We start from the raw sequence: 19,213 nt of genomic DNA, 5'->3' as shown, positions 1-19,213 counted from the left end.
TTATATGAAGTTCAAAAACAGGCAAAACTAATCTATGGAGCTGGAAGTCAGAGTGGTACCTTTGGGGGTTATCTATTGGGAGGGGCCACAAGGGAGCCTGAATAGGTGCTGGAAGTGTTCTATATCTTAACCTGGCAGGTGGTTACACGAGTATATAAGTATATAAAGGTAATCAAGATGCATATTTGAGATTTGTGCACTTTATTGTAAATTACATAAGTTAGATCTTAAGAAAAAAAGGAAAAACAGAGTTCAGGATCTTACCTTTGATGAGGTACGAGCACGTTGTTAATTCCTCCGAGCTTTGCATTTATCTTCAGGCAAAGGTTGGAAAGGGTTTGAGGTGAGGTCTTCACTACATTTTTTACCTGGACACACTGTGTAGCCATACCCAGGAGAGTATCTCCAACACGTTTCACCTCCGCTACAAAAATAAGTTTATTAATTAATTTTAAAATGTTTATATATTCTCCTAAAGTAGAGGGAAACCTCCCACAGATTAACATTTACAGAGTGCCTACTATATATTGTACACTGTGCTAGAGGCTTTTCATCTGTGGTCCTTTCATCTGCTAAACCCTAAGGGCAATTTTTTTTTTTTTTTGAGTTTGGGTAGGTCCTCCCCATTTCCTTTTCTTCCCTCCTGTATGCCTTGAAAGCCAGCCCACTTCCTTTATTCTTCCACTGCCTGCCACCACTCACTCTGTCCCTTGAGGTTCCTCTTCCCACAGGACCCGTCTAGCAAAGGAATCAATCTTCCCAGCTCCTCCCTCTCAGTACATACACCAGCCCTTTGAATTTTAAGGGTTTTTTTCTTCCTTTTTCCCCCCTCTAAACACTGAAGATAAACAGAAGGCAACAAAAGAAACAAATATAGAGAGGGTTGAATACATTTTATAAAGTTCAAATGGCTGGTCTATGTAGTTTCCAAATCCTTTACTTAGATGATAGCCGAAAGAACTTTGTATCATCCTTCTTGAAAGAGATACAAACCAAGCAGCTCCTTTTCTGGACGTGGTAGCCTCCCCCACGCTAATATGCCTAAGTGCTTTCCACAAGACAGTCCTAGTCTCCCTGCTTTGGGGATGATGGTAGAATTGCCCTGCATGCCCTGGCCCTCATTTCCACTGCATTTCCTGCCCTCCCTCCCACTTCCCCCACATAGGTTGGTTGGGCCATTCAGCTAGTCACGGCCAAAAACTGCAGAAGTTAAGAACCCTCCAGAGCTCTCTTTTCTCTCTGCCATGGGGCTAGCAACATTCCAAGTAGCAACTGGGTCTCAGAGTGAAAATTATACAGAGCAGAGGACACAGTCTACCCTCAATGGGCACACAGCAAGAGCAAAAGATAAACTTCGTTGCTTTGAGCCACTGAGAGTTCAGGATTATTTGTGACTGGACCATAACCTAGTTAGGTATCCTGACTGCTATATCTCATTCAACATTAAAGGGGTCCATACCATATACTGGTGTTTTCCCAGGCAAGATAACCACTATTAGTTGTAGGCCCACATAGGTCATTTTCAGGTGCTTAAACATAGGCTCCACGCTGTCTGCACCTTGTGCGTACTTGCAAAAACATGGCTGACCCTGGATAGGCATTCCAGCATCCTTAGAAATTTTACGGAGCTGGTCAGTGAAACTCCTGTTAAAATAGAACCAGTGGCACAGTGCTTTCATTTCAGGGTATATTCTTAGCATTTATTTTCCCCTAAGATACTTCTTTTAGTTCTGTAAATTCTTAGCCAAAATTAGAAACAAACAAATAAACAAATCAAAAAAAAAAAAATCTTTAACTGGTTGCCAAAAATAGACTGGCAGTTGTATCACTGCAATTACAATGCAGAAAGATTTTTTAAAAAAACATTCAAGTCAGTAATTCTGGACTGAAAAAAAGCAAGGTCAAAATTGCAGATAATGTGTACTGTGGTAAGTCTGGTACAAAAATAATTGGGTAAGCTTGTGTTCAACTGAGAACATGGAAACACATGGTCACAAAATTAGCATATTTAGGATTACATTCAAACTTGTAAAAGATGTGATTCAATAACAATGTCAAAAGAAATCACCACTTTATGAAAAAGCAAAATTCATTGTGAAGTTCTAATTTGGATCTGAGAAGTTACTTCAATCTATGTATAAAGCTTTCAGAATAATTTCTTTTGTGCATTTGCCAATATTTTGTAGGATTCCTTTCTTTCATCCCAGTTCCCTTTTCCTGCCTTGATTTTTTCCACCATTCTGATTAACTTCCTTTATATAGATAACTGCATCTGTAAGACTTGAACCAATGATCTTAGTCAGTGACCTTGCAGGAAAACAAGCTCACTAGTAAATTATAATGATTAAAAATGAACTAGTTTTTCTCTTAGCTGAAAAGATACAATTAATCCCAAAGAAAGCTTCACTAAGAACTCAAGGATTTGCCATCCGGCACTGCTTCAGCCTTGTTAGTCACAAATTTCTGCGCTAAATGTAGGAAGCTGAGTCAGATTCTTAACGTAATTCCCGTTTGCAATTTACTATAAGAACAAGGTCTTTTTCCTACAGCCAGATGGTGTCACTATAGGAGTCAGGGATTCAGTGCCAGTGCACACAGCACATTCACATAAAGATGGTATTTTCATATCTGGAAGGGATATTACTAAGCTGAAAATATGAAGATACTCACTTTAGTAAATCTTCCCTACATTGTTTCTGAGGCGCAAAACAAGCAACTGCCCAAACTTTAATTTCAATGCCAGCATAAAACTGCTTTCCTCGCATGTCCCAGACACCCTGGTTGGGTGTGGCTACCGTTTTATTCTTTAAAAACAAAAAACAAAAAACAAAAAAGAAACAAAAGAAAAGAGAAAAGACATTACAATCTAAGGCCATTTTAAAGTTGATGAGGGGATAGACAAAACTCTACTTGGTATTAGTCAAAAGACAAAAAGCAATAATGAGTAAAACTATGGGTAAATTCACTGTGGTGTTGTGGAAAAACCCTGGATTGATCTCTTTTTGACTGGTTGTTGGAAGAAGCTTGCTGAATAAAATAAAAGGCTTACCCGGCCTCCATACTGCAGCATTGGTGCTGGAAGTACCCTGCCTGTGAGCTCTGTCATTTCATTGTGGACAACAATACCAAATTCTTTAAGGTATGGATCAGGTCCACCCACCATGCTGTTACTCTTCACCTAAAGAACAGGAAAGCCTGCATATATAAAAACCCAAAGAGTACCTGTGTCCCATCAGGAGTTTTCTATTGTTTTTTTTTTTTTTTCATCTGAAAGCTAGCTTATCTTAAGGACCATGCCTTACTGACCAGTCTACTGATTTCTTCCTGTCTGTCAGGAGCAGATCTTGCTGTGGCTTTGATCATCGTAGAAGTCTGATTGTCTGTGAGCTTCTTTATACATCGCTGTCCTGCCACTATATTACAGACCTACCAAGAGGCAAAGCGGAATCAGTTTGTGTAATGGGCTTCTGTATCTTAAGCCTTTGCTGAACAGTATCTTACATCTTCCATTTCCGAAAAAAAAAAAAAAAGAAAGAAAGAAAATTCTGTTATATACTGAAGCTATCTGTGCAATATATTTTAGAAATTAATACTAAATTCTAAAATTAGTTTAGAACATGACTCTTTTTTCCTCTTAAACTCATTCAAGAGATTATAGATTGGCAAAAGAAAATTTTGTTTAGCTTACCTCAAGTGGCAAGTATGTATGCTTTTGTTCTTGTCCCACTTGGAGACAGGGAAGATGGGGATATTTCAGCTGCAGACTATACTTTTGCTTAAAATATTGAGCTACTGTACATTCCATAGCTTGGCCATTTTCTAGCTGTAAGGGAAAACTATAGGAGAGAATGTCTTTTTTAGAAATTTCTTCACTTTTTTTTTTTAAACAAACAAACAAAAGCCTACTAACATTTTCTACCTTGACTAATCACTTAAAAAACAAGTCAATCTTTATCTGGCCATTTTCACTAGTATTTAATCAGGACAGCAACTCTGTTGGAATTTTCCATGTTTCTAGAAGCTAGGAGGAAAATAATTTTTAATTAATATGGAAAAGGGGGGTAAGGGTACAGTTCAGTGGTAGAGTGTGTGTTTAGCATGCATGAGGTCCTGAGTTCAATCCCCAGTACCACCATTAATAAACAAACAAACAAACAAACAAACAAACAAACCAAATTACTACTCCTTAAAAAAAAGAAAATGGAAAAAGAATTTAATACAAGAAGAAGCTGCAGAACCAGAAAAATACAGAGACTCATTAGAGGTCAGTTAACACCTACAGATACAAATAAAATCTCTTCCTGGCTTCTTAAGAGATGATTAGATTCAAGTAAAATCTCTTGCTGGCTTCTTAGAGATGATTAGATTCAAATAAGGTCCTGGATCATCCACATATGTTTCATTTGCTTAAGAGAACTTTTGGTATATCATAGTTACTGGGGCCACACATTCAGATCCCCAAACCAGGACAAATATATGTGTATTTGGAGGCCACAAGACCAAATACACGAACTCGAGACTGTGTGAAGATATTTGGTATAAACTGGGGAGCATGATTTAAGAAACTCTCCTTATTTGGCTCTTCCAGTTGACAAATTATCTCAAACACTTGGCATAATAATAACTTTAACTTTGCTTTTTTACCTGTTAATGCCCCCCACAAAGTAACAATGCATTGAGGATTATCTATGAGACTTTTAAATTGATGTGCTTTTAATTTTCATGCAAAGATTACATAGTTCCATAAGTATAATTATTCTTACAGGGTTATGTGAAGTAATTAAATAATGAAAAAGATACAGTTGTTTTTTTTTAATGGTTACTCTATGCCAGGAGCTTTATATATATATATATAATATATATATATATTAACATTTTTTATTGAGTTATAGTCATTTAAAATGACTATGACACAGTTCTTTTTGAAACAAATGGCCCAATTCTCAATAGTGACCTCATAAGGCCTTGGTAGCATTTTTTTCCCTAGAGAATAAAGTCAATGATATAATATGAAGAATACAGAAATGTCACTTTACAACTCAAGAAATTCAAATGATGTGTACATGAGTTTGTACTGAATAATTTATTCAAATCAGACTAATTAATATACTGTATCTATTCAGATATCACCTCAAAATTTCAACTATCTAGAACAAAGCCCTCCAGGTGATTTTGATGTACACTTGTTTGAAAAAGTCTTCTGAGTAAGTAAAATAGTGTAAAGTTTATATAGTCAAGTTTATGCTTTTTACTTAGAAGAGCCAATATTTATGTTTCTGTCAGACATGAGTTTAATGATATTGATTACAGGAGTAAAACTTACAGATATGGTCATTTAAAAAGCATTTGCTTATGTATTTTCTCATTAGGCATAGTTCACAGTAAATTAGAGGTTGAGTGATTAGAAAAATGAGACTGGAGGAGTGAAAATGAGTGTGCTGCTGGAGGCATTCCATACACACGGACAGCTAGGAAGATGTGACAGCTAGCTACAAAAGGAGGAAGAAAAGTCCACATAAAGCATAAAGCAATACATATCTTCTCATGACAGCCTTTATGACTTAATAGATCCTTCCGGCCATGCCCTGAGAATTACGACACTATAATAAACGATGTTATAACGATGACTATGCATGATTATATAAAAGTTAATCTATGTTTCAGCATACTCTAAGAGGCGAAATGAATTAAAGGTAGTAAATACGTTTTATAAAGAGCTCTAACAAAAATATTTAAAACTTTTTTTAAGCTTGAGTGCTTAAAAGTGAAGATCTCAGTGATTTTTAAAATTACGATATGGGATACTAATTTCTCAAATGATTATGCTAGCTTCCTCTGTTACCAAAAACGTAATGGTATTATTTTAGATGCGGTTAACATACGTTTGATGACTGGCTGGCCGTCTAGTCACATTACAAACTCGATATTTTCGTTTCATCTGTCCACAGTGGGTTACTTCAACTTTAAGACCTGAAGTTTAAAAAAAAAAAAAAAGGTCAAAACAATATTAATTAAAATCACAGAGACAGAAAAAAATGATTTGAATGTTGTCTTCGGAAAGGTTTGACATTGCACAGGACAAAAGTTGCAAAGATATGGGAACTATTTCATCACGTATAGGCAAAAAAGCTTCTGCCAAGCAGAAAAAAATTAGAACCCAGATGACTTAAGATTTGCAACCTACTTTAATGTATTGCATCATTCAATAAATATCTATTAAGCATCAGCTGTGCTTTGTGCTTATTCTTGGGTCTGGAGACAGCCCTTACGAAGTTTGCAGTTTAATAAGAGAAGACAGCTAAAAACAAGTAAGGGAAAAAAGAATTTCTCAGAGGAGAATAAATGAACTTGTCTTATTTCATTAAAATGGAAGTTTTCAAGGAAGTAAGAATAATACTTACTGAGTACCTGATATGTGTCAAGTATTGTGCTAGAAGCTTTATACATCTAGTTGCATTTAATTCTCACAGCAATCTTACAAGATACTTATCTTAAACTTAGAGATGAATAAACTATGGCTTACAGCAACTAAGTAACTTGCCTGAGGTTGCAATGATAGAACTGACTGGGATGGAATGGAAGCCCAGGTATGTCTGACTCCAAGACCATGCTCCTTGCAACATGCTGAGCTGCCTCTGAAGACCACAGTAATGCAAACACCTACCTCTGATTTCTTTGGTAAACTTGACACGCTGGGAGTCTGTTAGAGGTTTGGTCTGTTCATTGATGTTCTGAATGTCTAAAACCTCACACATGAACTCAATGATAGGCTGAGCCCGATAGAAAGCAGTTGCAGATACTAACAAACAAAGAAGAAGGATACTTAGCTTCCAGGAAAGGGAAAGGATAAAAAAAAAAAAAAAGTCAAAAGAATAAAGGTAAAAAGAATCCCATCCTACCGTCAATATTGAGCATCATATTCCACATGGCAGGTCTCACAGACTGATGAAAGCCAAACCAAACCTCCCTGCCCCCTCCCAGAGGGTGGTAGTAACCCTCTGGAGGTGAGAAAAAGGAGCGCCCCACCGGAGTGTACCTGAAGGAACAAGAGTTTGCATGTTTCACAATAAAAACTTGAAAGGTCTTTCATTTCATTCTCAGTTCCATAAACTGAAACCAAATTTGATCTATGACTTATGAAGAAAACTTTCAATGGCTTCCTGCAACCTACCAAAAAGAGTCTGACATTTACAGCAAAGAATTCAAACTAAGGTACTAACCTCATGGAGGGAAGGTGTCTTGTGATAACATCAAGTGCTTGTACTGAGTCATCTGGGACTTCATTCAAGTGCCCGGCCAAAGCTTCTAAAAGTAACTGAAGGCTCACAACTGACACCCACTGAACAGACACTTTAAACGTTTGGTCTTTACCCTCACCTGGAAGGGTCACTTCCATATCAACCTAAGGGAAAGTACATATACATACCTGAAAGACTGTTCAATATAGTATATGCATAAGGATATTTATTTTAACACTTTCTGTAATTGCAAAACATTGGAAACAACCTGTGTTCCATCAGTAGGGGAATAATTTAATATTGAATATTATGTAACAGTTAAAAACAAAGTATATGCTACAACATGGATGAACTTTGAAAACATTATGCTAAGTGAAATAGCCAGGCACAAAATGACAAATATTATATGATTCCAGTTATATAAGATACCTAGAATAATTAAATTCATAGAGACAGAAAGTAGAATAGTGGTTACCAGGGACTGGGGGAGGAGGAAATGGGGAGTTATTTAATGGGTACAGAGTTTCAGTTTGGGATGATGCAAAGTTCTAGAGATGGATAGTGGTCACGGTTGCATAACAACGTGAATATGCTTAATACCACTGAATTGTACACTTTAAAATGGTTAAAATAGTAAATTTTATGTCATAAATACTTAACCATAATAAAAATGTAAGTTAAAAAATAAGGTAGATTAAAATGTATACAAATGGAAAAATCTCCCAGGCATATTATTAAATGAGAAAATAAATCATAGAACAATATGCAAACAAATAAGAATATATATAAACATATGCATAAATAGCTAATGTACATAAAAATATCTGAAAGGATACATACCAAACTACTGTAGTAGTTTCCTCTGAAAAGAAAAATGGGATTAGGGTGCGGGCAGGTGGGGAGGCAGGAAACCATAGCATTCCTAGATTGCCTGAATAAGTTTTATAATGAGTATATATTTATGCATTGTTTTTCTAATTTTAAAAATAGATGTCTTAAAAAGTTATTGTGGTATTATAAATATTTTCATAAGAGGGTGTTATATAATCTACCAGTAATACAAACTCCATTGTTCAGATTTAGGTAGCACTTTAACATCGTGAGAAATTTAGAATATATGGAAAGATGGCATAATCAATCATTAACTAAGGGACAAGAGAATACAAACAGAATAACAAATCTACCATCACCAAGAGAAACAACTTTTAAGAATTGAACTGTTACTAGGAAGGGAAACATTTTTGTCCTATGTAATTACTACTAAGTGACCTAAGTCTAATAAATGTTTCTTGCTGTTAACTCTTACCCTATCCCGTCCAATTGGCAGTGGATGTGCTGTGTACATGTTTCTTTTGCCATCATAGCCAGGCTGCCGGTCACCAAATATTTGCATCTTGAAGTGCCGCACCATTGTATCCACTACCTCCCTTAACGGTAATGGAGACAGTAGAGGTTAGTGCTAAGAAATGGCGAACAGTAAGGAAACTCTCACCATAACTTAATCATCTACATTCAGTTCACAACTCTTTGGAAAAAGTAAGAGTTAAAGTTACAACTGACTCAAGTAATTAAAAAAAAAGTTAACTAAAGAAAGGTAGGCAAGTGAACAAAAGCAACTACAAGATAAAAGAAAGAGAGGAATAAAAGGAAAATGAGAATAAAATTTATAGCATCCTCCCAATTCCTGCTTTCCAAAATCCTCTTCTATCATAAACATAGCCTTGTAAGAATAACCTATCTTAGGTATCCAAGTTTGGCATGCTCATAACTGAAGGATAAGTTTGTTATCAAATAAGCATTCTTATTCAAGTATACTGGCTTTGGAAAAGAAAGTGGGCAGAAATTCAGAAATCTGAGGATCAATAAATTTAATATGCATCAGAATGCATGCAAAGGAATAAGTCAACCCTTTTGACTAATGTTAGTAATTTATTATTCTGCATACTGTCTTGTTTTATTCTAAACTGCTTCCAAGTAGTATAGAGAAGAGAACGTGATAAAATATCCTCAGTTCATAAAGATTACCAATGTAGTTTCTTTCTTTTTAGAATGAAAGCCTTGCTCTCAATCAAGCACAAAGAGCTTTATTTAAGTGTTTTTGCATATATGCCAGATCACACTGTATGCAGGACCTGAAATAAACGCAGTTGTGGGGAAACAAGAGTCTACAGTTTAAGTTGGACAGGTCTGAGTCTGTGAGATTTTGGAATGCCAGAGTCAGTGAAAAGTCAGGTGCTATGTCTTAGCAACACTAGTGAGCCCCATGTGTGGGGATTGTATCTTAAAAGCCAAAATATATCACAACTAGCTAAAGGCATAAGTATTATTACAAATGAAATCTTTGGGTAAGCCACATGTTTTCAAAACACACCAGGCAACTAAAAATAAAAACTGATAGATAAATGTAGTCTTATACATTCCAATTATAAAAAGCTGACTTAAGAACAATACATTTTCAGTGGAAGGGTAATTTCTCATCCTACATTCTTAAAATATAACCATAAAGAGTTTTACAGTAAAAACATATTTTCACCTCTATTCTCATTTAACCTGCACAACAACCTTGTGAGACAAGTAGGGCAATGATTATTATCTTCATATTAAAGAGAAAAAATAAAAATTCAGAATGGGTAAGAGGCCTACCCCTGGTCACACAATGATTAAATGGCAGAGCTGTATGACCTTGGACAAGTTACTTAATCTCCCACATCTGTTTCTTCATTTGTAGAATTATGGTAATCATAATATCTTCCACCAAAGTTCTTACATTAAGCGAATAAATACACATTGAGTACATAGAACAGTGCTTGTTACATAAGCCTGCTCCTTGCGGGACATTTGGTCCTGTCCAAAACACCCACAAGATATTTGGTCCATAAAGTATTTAGTCCACGCCAAAAGGTCCTTAATATTCAGTCATTCCTAGTCCTGTCCAAAATGTCCATGGAGACATTTGGTCCACACCAAAGGGTCCTTGATATTCAGTTCTGTCCAAAGCCATTTGGCATGGGTCAAATATGCTCATGGATGTTTTGAATAGGACCAAATTTCAGGGACCTTTTGATGTGGAACAAATGTTTTATAGATGTTTTGGACAAGACAAAATGTCTGCTAACCAGCCTATTTCCTCTGGTATGCACAAGGATATCACTCCAGGAATCTTCCTCTCTCCTGAACCATCAATTTTTTTCCACTCTACTGAATGATTCCCTTTAGCATACAAATATGCTATAATTTCTCTCATCTTAAAAAAAACAAAACAAAACAAAACAAAACAAAACAAAACTTCCTTGATCCCACATCCTCCTAATCTGGACATTCCAGTTCTCGGCTCTCCCTTGCATCAAAATCCCTTGAAGGAGTTGTCTCTAATTGTTCTTCTCCTTTCCCTCTTCAATCTTCTCAAGTGAGGTTTTTCCTCCATCAAAACTGCTCTTATCAAGGTCCCCAGTGAGCTTCACATTGTGAAATTCAACACTCCTCAAACATTAGATGATCAATTCTTTCACTTAAAACATCTTCTCTTGCCTTCTCACTCTGTCCTGGTTTTCTCCCATCCAAGTGGCCTCTCCATGCCAGTCTCCTCACTGATTTTTCCTCATCTCCCTAATTTTTAAATATTGGGTTACGTTGGGACTCAGTCTTGGAGTCTTATTTTCTCTAACCACATTCACTTTCTACAAGTTCTCAACCAAGCTTATGGCTTTATCACCAATATGCTGATGACCCTCAAATATTTGTCTCCAGCCTGGACCTCTTCCCTGAATCCAACCTCACATTTTTATGAGGTGCTTTGTCACACAATAAACCTGTTCCTCGCAGGACGTTTGGTTCTGTCCAAAACATCCAACTTCCTGCTTAACATCTCGAAGGGGATGTCTTATAGACATCTCAATCCTAACATGTCCAAAACACAGATCTCCTAATCTGTCACCCCTGTTGCTTTCTCCCTTAGTTGTCCCCACCCTGATAAACGGCAACTCCATTTTTCCATTTGCTCAGGACAAAACCTCTGGAATCAACCATGACTCATTACTTTCTCACACACCTCATGTTCAATCCGTGAACAAATCTTGTTGACACTACCTTTAAACTATTTATAGAATCTGACCACTTCTTTTCACTACCACTTGTACCACACAAGTTCAAGCCACCATTACTTTTCACCTGAATCACTACAAGTGCCTCTGAATTGATTTCCCCGCTTTTCACCCTTACCTGCTAGGGCTCATTTTTAACACAGCAGCCAGAATGATCCATTAAAAATCTAAGTTAGTCACATCAAATGTCAAAACCCATTTAATCAGAGTAAACACTAAAGTCCCATGACTACCTACAAGACTCTGCATGTGAGGGCCCTTTAGAATTTCTCTAACCTCAACCCGCATCACTCTCCCCCTCACTCATTCCAGCAATACAGGCCTTATCTGATGTTCCTTGAATATACCGTGCAAGCTGCTGCCTCTGTCCAGGATTCTCTTCATGCAGATATCCCTCACCTCCTGTAGGTTTCTCCCCAAATACCACTTTTCAGTGAGACCTTCCCTAACTACTCTTTTAAAACATTATCTGTATATACATATATATACACACATGTACATATATATGTATATATGCTTACACATCTTACATAATATGTGCAATATATATGCATATGCATAACATATACATACACACTATATATACAATTACAACACATATAACCAGTGGCTCACTCCCACCCTCATATTCTATCCCAGTTTTATTTTTCTTCACAGCACTTATCACCAACTATCAAATAATACGTTTTGTTTGCTTATTCATTTATTTTTGGTCTTTTCCCTCATTAAAGTTCCTCAAGGGCAGGAATGTTTGTCTGTTTTGTTCATGTTGTATTCCCGGAACACAGAACAATACCTGACACACAGTGAGCACCCGACAGAACACATGTTGAATGGATCAATGTTAGCCACTACCACCACTTCTATTACTATCACTCTCAGTTATACAACAGCCAAAAAGGGCTTGCATGAGATTGAACTATACCAGAAAGCCAAATTAATAATCTATAATGAGAAAAAAAATCAAGCAGCAAAAAATATTTCACTTAACAGCAAGAGTATCCTTGGAAAGATTGGAAAGACAAGAACTGTAATATTAAAGACTGCCTGAAATCCCAATGTGGAAACAGAACAAAGGACAGTGGGTGATCTCAGAACACTGTAAGACTATCTGCTACAGGGATATGTCTTCATACTTGGTAAGTTCCTGGCACACAGACCACAAGGCTTAAATCATCTCATCTAGACCCCTCTGGGATAATGCTAGAATTAAACAGAGCTTCTCTCTGAGCTTACTTTGTTCAATATGCCAAAACAATTCTTCTGTCTTTACATTTATATTTTTCTCATATCCAACACAATAATAAAATTGTAATTTCCAGATGTCTATTTTCCAATGACATCAATGTCTTCATCTATGTTTATACATTTCTGCTGCCTTTAGACAATGAAAGAAAGGCCTTTCATCTTCATTCATTAAGTATGTACTGATTGAACAATGATGTCTCCAGCACTCTGCTAGAATCTGTGGAGGATACCCAAGTATAAGACAGCAAAACTGCTATCAGGAAACTTACCATCTTAAGAAAAACAAAGTCTACATATTATAAGAATTTAGGGAACAATATGATTCATAATAAATAAATTATACGTATTTAAATACACATAGAAGTCTACTCTTTCTAAGCCTTACCTGTTGACTCTACGAGGTCGTTTTTCTGGTTTAATGTCGACATCATAATGATACACATCTATTTTAGGAATCTGAACCTGAAAATGATTGGCTAACAGTCGAATTGGTTTTCCAACAGTTCCAAGGCCAGGACGACGAGGTGGCTGAAACAGGCTGGCTGGAGGCCCTGAAGAGATTGAAAGACATTTGATGTGCTCTTTGGTTGTGAAGGATAATATTCCCTTCAGATCATGATGACGATGGGCTGATAACAGCTACAATCACTGAGATCTTATTATTCACTGAACATAATCTGATATAAAGAGTTTGGAATGTCTTTTGACCTAAGGTTCTCTAGATTTCTAAATATTTTGCCATGTTGCTATTGTTTTGAATATGGAGGACATCAACATTAGATATAGTATGATGAGGTATACTGTATCTCAGAGGCAGTCTACTGTATAAAATCTTTTATCAGCATCAGTAGATCCATAGCTAGGCTTATAAAATTATGTGCATTTTAATAGTACCATCTTAGTACCATCTCTAAACTCTGGGGGCCATCACCTGTTAAGGCTGGAGATGATCCATTAATCCTCCACAAATTAATCTACTTTATTATAGTTTGCACAGACTGTAGGAGATTAAGCAGCAGCTATATTTATCAATTTAATTGCTAATTTAAGTAGTGAAACAACACCAATAATGCTAGACTTTCTTGTCTATAACCTGATATTTTAAAAATTTGGACAATCTGATATTTCTTGATCATAAAGTCCAGTTTATTTCTTCAACAGACATTTACTCATTTATTACATGTCTAACCTGTACTGTGGACTCAGGAAAAAGAGCCCCCTCTGCCTTCAAGGAACTTACAGTGGAGACCAGTGGTTCTCAACTTGGGGGAGTTTTTGTTTCCCAGTAAACATCTGGCAAGCTTCTGGAGACCTTTTTGTTTGTGACAACTTGCAGGGGGAGGTGATACTGACATGTAATGGGTAGGGGCCAGGGATACAGCTAAACATCCAACAATGCACAGGACAGCCACCCCCAACAAAGAGGCATTCAGCCCAAAGTATCAAACAGCACTGAGGATGAGAAACCTTGGTCTAGACAGAGCAGTCATTCCAAATCATTCCACTGATGGCTCACAAGATATTCTGTAAAAAGAAAGGATCCCATAAGCTAAAGAAACTGCCTATTCTCTCCCCTTCTTAAAATTCCAATATATATTATCATATTAAATTCTCTAATAAGTCATGTAATAAATAACCTGTTTAACTCATCATTTACCCAACTTATTTTTCTCCAGAACACAGACACACATGCACACACACACACACATACACTAACTCTCTCTGTTTGTAAAATCAACATCTATCAATTTTCAGTAGATAAGGATTTAGGGAAACACAGTTTGGTAAACATCTGTCTACAGAAAATCTTACTCCTTTTTGATGATAATGTCAAATGGACAGTGGCCTAAAAAATAAACATCTTTTCTGCTATGAATAGGTGTGGAGTAAAGTGAGCTGTGATTGCAAAGGAAAGTTACAACACATTCTCTTGTTGCAATGGTATTTCACCAAGAACAAAGATAATTCACTAAGGAGAGAAAACTTTGAAGCAAGAAGCTGTTCTGGTCCAACATCACAGGAAAATCAAAGCAAATACTTCAATGAAATTTGTGTTGACAGATCACCACATACTAATTCTTAAAGTACTGAAAATCTTTTCATGTATTAAATTCATTGTTCATTCTTCCCTTAAATTATACTCATCCTCCAAAACTCACGTCAAATGTGACCTCCTCAGAAAGACTTTCCACAGTCTCCCAAACTGGACGATGAATCCTCTGTGTTTCCAAGACCCTCTGTATAAGGGAGCACTTGCACAAGTATGTAGAAACAACTTGTTAAACTACTATCTCCTCGACTAGACTGTAAACTCTTAGAAGAAATTGACTTCTAGTTCATTGTTGCCTTCTCAATACCTAATTCAAAGACGAGCACATTGTAGGAATTCAACAAATGTTGAACTGAACAGCACCAACAATCTGAGTAGCAGTTTCAGATAGAAACCAAACAGAAGCCTAGTCATTTCTAAAACAAAAGAATTGACAATTATTTTTCATTAAAGCAAAAGGACATAATTCATAATAAAAATATTATTATAGCTTGGGGTTGAGCTCCTCTTCTGGTGGACAAGATCTACTCTGGTGTGATAAGGTGTTTATAAACAAAGTAAAAGGTAAGTAATAAATAGTATCGGAGGTGGACAGGCATGCTGAACTAACCCAATTAAATCATATAGATAAGTCAGTCCTGCATATTCCAAGATACACTTAAGTAATCATTGAATCACAAATCCAACTTTATGGTATACATTTAGAAACAGAAATCTGGATCAAGTGACTTGCCCAAGGATACACAATTTTGATTTTAAATCATGACTAGCATCTAGGTCTCCTAATTCCCAGTCCAGTGCTTTTTTCCCCCCAATATTCTTCACAATCCTATGGCATCTATACCTCTCTGAAGTATTTTATGTCAAAGAGACAGAGGCAGAGAAAATGAAAGAAAAGAGATTAAGAAGCAGAGAAAAGTAAATAGTGTGTTTCTTTTCCCTGGCAAGAGAGAAAAGTTAGAAGGTGAGTGATCATTTCTTTTCATAAGTTTAGAAGATTTATTTAGAAAACTACATTCTAAAAACTATATTCTATATTCTTTTCCAAAAGCTGGTTTATTTGAATTATCAAAAGTATTTATGAAGAAACAAAGCACAGTGACTAAGGCTCTGGAAGCAAACCACCTGGGTTTCAATCCTGGTTTTACCACTCCGTAACTGCGTGACCTAGGGCCAGTTTCTTAGCCTCTCTGTGCCTCAGTGGCCTCATCTAAAGTGGAGAAGATGTGGTAAGAACAGCATCTATCTCCTAAGGCTACTGTGAGGATCCCATGAGATGGTGTATACAAAAGGCTTAGCACAGTGCCTCATAATAGTAAGCACATGATCACTGTTAGCTATTATGACTGCACTTGCATAAATGTTATAGCCAGTGCTCTAAGGTCTTTATATTGGGAGCATCTCCAAAATTTGGTGACCAAGTCAGAGAACTACATCTTTCAAAAAGGTAACAAATACAACCCAACATAAACCAGATGAAGTCAGCTAAAAAGAAGAGGAGGGCATTAGACTAGGAGCCAGAGGACCGAGACTCATCCTCATTTCATCACTCAGCCTTGAGACCTTGGTAAAGTCACTGAAGCTCTCTGAACCTCTTTTCTCATCTGTAAGATGGGGATAATACCTGCCTTGCCTATCTCACAGAGGATCAAATGAGCTAACAGCTGTGAAGGCACTTTCCAAATGGTAAAGCAGTATAAAAATAAAAGTTATCATTAATGCAAGCAAAATAAATGGTAATCTAATTAAATCTATTTCTAAGTTATTGTTGTCAGAAATTGAAATTGGACGAGGGAGAGCAGAGCAAGACTAAGCATGCTTCAGTGATTGTTCCAGAGAGGGAGGGCACTGGCACTGCATCCATGAGCTTTAACAAAGAAGCAGAAAAGCTTCTCTGGGTTCTTAAACAGCCTGGATGAAATATCCCACAAGATTACCAACTCCCTTTGCTCTGATTCCATGCTCAGCAAGCAGCTTCTTGTTATTAATTGGGTTTCCAAGGTACTGTGACACCAAAAAAGGAGTTTGCTAGACAGCAGACAAGAAAATATTACAGTCAACAGAAAATATCTATGTGACATTTTGGTTTACTCACTAGTGTCTTATAAATGAGAATTAATTTTCCACAATCCTAGGTGAACTGATAAGCCCTCAAACCTGCAAAAGCTAAAATCAAACCAAAAATAAAAAGAGTCTCTGGGATGTTCCTAACACCACCAGGTTGATCTTTTCCATGAAATTTAGTTAGTATACACACTTACATAGTCCCTTTCATTATCAGTTCATAAAAGCAACAGTTGATTCAATTATGAGTTATTAAAAGGGGAGAGAGGGAAGAAATATTTGTTGAGTATCTATAACACATTATTCTCTACAACAAGTCTTCTCACATAGATTATCTCATTTCATTCTCACAAAAAACTTGTAGCACATAATTATTATTACCCCCATTTTATAAATGAGGAAATGGAAGTCTAAAGGAACAAGTAATTTGCCCACGGTTCTACAACTATTAAATTACTAGACTGTATTTGAACAGAAGTCTGTTACGTTCCTAAAAACCTGATCATGCCTTTAGCCTGGGGACATAGCTGCAGTAACCCAGTGTAATACTCACACTGAGGTTTATCAAATAATATTAATGTGGCAAAACCAATTTATTTTTTAAAGGCATATGAAATTTGATTTATGAAGGCCTTTAAGAAATACTTCAAGGGGCAAATTAAGGTGTGGTTTAATCATTCAGCTATGTAAACAAGTGTTAAGTAAATCTGCAAAGTTTTTCCAAACTCAAATGGTAGCCTGAATTTTCTATGCGTTAAAAAAATGAAATGCTCTACAACTAAGTCCACTGTAGATAAGGTTTAATAAGTTAATTCTATCACAGCCCCTAAACCCTACCCTGCTTAGCCAAGACATTAGAAACTTGTTGGAGTTCCAGGTAGAAGCACCTGCCTCCAATCTTCAGGGCATCTATTACAACCTGGAATGGTTCCTTCGATTTGGGCAGTCAGGGAGATAACCAGAGGCCACTCATAACGATGGGGACTTACAGTTTCTAAAGCACTTTCTCCTTCATTTGATCCTCACAACTACCCATAACCCAATTAGAAGACACTCGGGGCATTAAAGCCTGTGCTGGAGCGCGCTGGCTGGTAACTCGCCTGTCACTAAGGCGAGTTACCAGACTACTCTGGGTCTGTCGCACAGACTGACAAAAAACAGAGGCATAGGACCATATTCTCCAAGACTTCAGGGCCTTTGAGAAAGGGTGGGCGCTTTGCCCCTTGGCCTTCGGGGGGTAATGAGAAGTGTTTAGGGGAAGTTCTCCTTCTTCCTCATCTGAGGGCTCTGGCCTGTCAGTGCAAAGAAAAATAGGGGTGTGGCCCCGAGCCAAGAATGCCCCTGGTAGTAGGGGAGGAGGGTGTCCTTCCCGGACTGGTCCGGGCCAGGCCTCCGCCAGCACCTAGCACAGATCGTCCCCACTGAGGCCCACACTGGAGGCCAGACCACCTCCCTGAGGTTGGATCAGGTCTCCCCCCTACCTGGGAACGCGGGTCACCTTCCTGGACCTCCTTCCCTTAGACCTCGAGAATTTGCGAGTCTCTCCAGACTGGGGTGCGGTCCCCGCCCCCCAGAGGCCCGGGTCAGCTCCCTCTGCCTTGTGCTATGTGGGGCACGGGTCCCCTTCCCCAGGCCTGACGGCCCGAAACCAGGGACGCATGAGCCGACAGGGGCCACCAGGCGCGACCGGCCCACTGAACCACCCCCCGCCCTGCCCAGTCCCGGGGCCCGGTCCGGGGCCCAGCCTGAGCGCGCTCCTCACCGGGTCCCAGCGCCTCCATGGCGGCGGCGGGGGCCGCCTCGCCCCGGTCCCCGGCGCCTCCTGCTCCGGGCCCCGCCGCCGCCGCCGCCGCCGCGTAACGCTTGATCTCCGGAATATTGGCGCTGGAGGGGCGCCGCGGAGACGCGGGCGCTGGGCAGGGGGCGGCGGCGGCGCCCGGCCCGGGGACGGGGACCCGGCTCCCGCAGCTCTTCCGGCCTCAGCGACAACAAAAACAATCCCCGCCGCCGCCGCTGCCAGCTGGAGCGGGAGCGGGAGACAGCGCGCGCGCCCGCCAGGCGGGGAGGGGGCGCGGGGCGCAGAGGCGCACGCGGCCCGGGGTCCCGGCTCACGGAGAGGGCGGGAGCGGACCTAGGCTCCGGGTCCACCCAGCCCGGTGGAGGGCGGGGGCGGGGGCGGGCGCGCGCCCGGAGGGGCCAGCGCCCCGAGGACGTGTCGGGTGCGCGCGCGCCCGCCTACACTGCCCTGTAGCCCTAGGCGGCTTTCCCAAGCAAAGTGCTGTGGGGGGCTAAATGTGGTTCTCCCAGAGCCTCCCGACACACAGTGCCCAGCAAAAGATCGGATTCCAAATCCCGCTGATCCACAGACACAGCTCTCCACTTCCGTGAGTGGAAAGGGTCCTGAGATTCACATCATGCATCTCTCTTCCTTCCTTCCACCTCAAACTACTTCTTTCTCTTCTGTCTCCTCTGTCTCCACTGTCCTGGGACAGAGAACACCAGGGACACCACAG

The 19,213-nt window shown here is 38.9% G+C and overlaps 1 protein-coding gene across 3 annotated transcripts in view; it reads right to left on the bottom strand.

Moving 5' to 3' along the window:
* Window positions 1-18,876, bottom strand: part of LOC102513428 (argonaute RISC component 4) — a 33,583-nt gene extending 14,707 nt beyond the window's left edge. The window contains exons 1-13 of one of the 3 annotated variants that reach the window (XM_032495911.1): window positions 18,463-18,876; window positions 12,972-13,137; window positions 8,545-8,665; window positions 7,221-7,402; window positions 6,900-7,036; window positions 6,665-6,799; window positions 5,883-5,970; window positions 3,689-3,836; window positions 3,307-3,426; window positions 3,050-3,178; window positions 2,671-2,804; window positions 1,460-1,644; window positions 265-424 (exon numbers count right to left, since the gene is read on the bottom strand). In XM_032495911.1, coding sequence (XP_032351802.1) covers window positions 265-424; window positions 1,460-1,644; window positions 2,671-2,804; window positions 3,050-3,178; window positions 3,307-3,426; window positions 3,689-3,836; window positions 5,883-5,970; window positions 6,665-6,799; window positions 6,900-7,036; window positions 7,221-7,402; window positions 8,545-8,665; window positions 12,972-13,137; window positions 18,463-18,481 — 1,724 coding nt within the window. In that variant the 5' untranslated portion in view covers window positions 18,482-18,876. Of the gene's footprint in view, window positions 1-264; window positions 425-1,459; window positions 1,645-2,670; window positions 2,805-3,049; window positions 3,179-3,306; window positions 3,427-3,688; window positions 3,837-5,882; window positions 5,971-6,664; window positions 6,800-6,899; window positions 7,037-7,220; window positions 7,403-8,078; window positions 8,101-8,544; window positions 8,666-12,971; window positions 13,138-18,181; window positions 18,386-18,462 lie in introns of those variants that run through there. The other 2 variants (XM_032495912.1, XM_032495914.1) reach the window with 2 other exon arrangements.
* Window positions 18,877-19,213: the final 337 nt, after the last annotated feature.

Source organism: Camelus ferus, chromosome 13, assembly GCF_009834535.1.
Source record: "Camelus ferus isolate YT-003-E chromosome 13, BCGSAC_Cfer_1.0, whole genome shotgun sequence".
NCBI classification, from domain to species: Eukaryota; Metazoa; Chordata; class Mammalia; order Artiodactyla; family Camelidae; genus Camelus; species Camelus ferus.
This window is presented reverse-complemented; position numbering and strand designations above follow the sequence as displayed.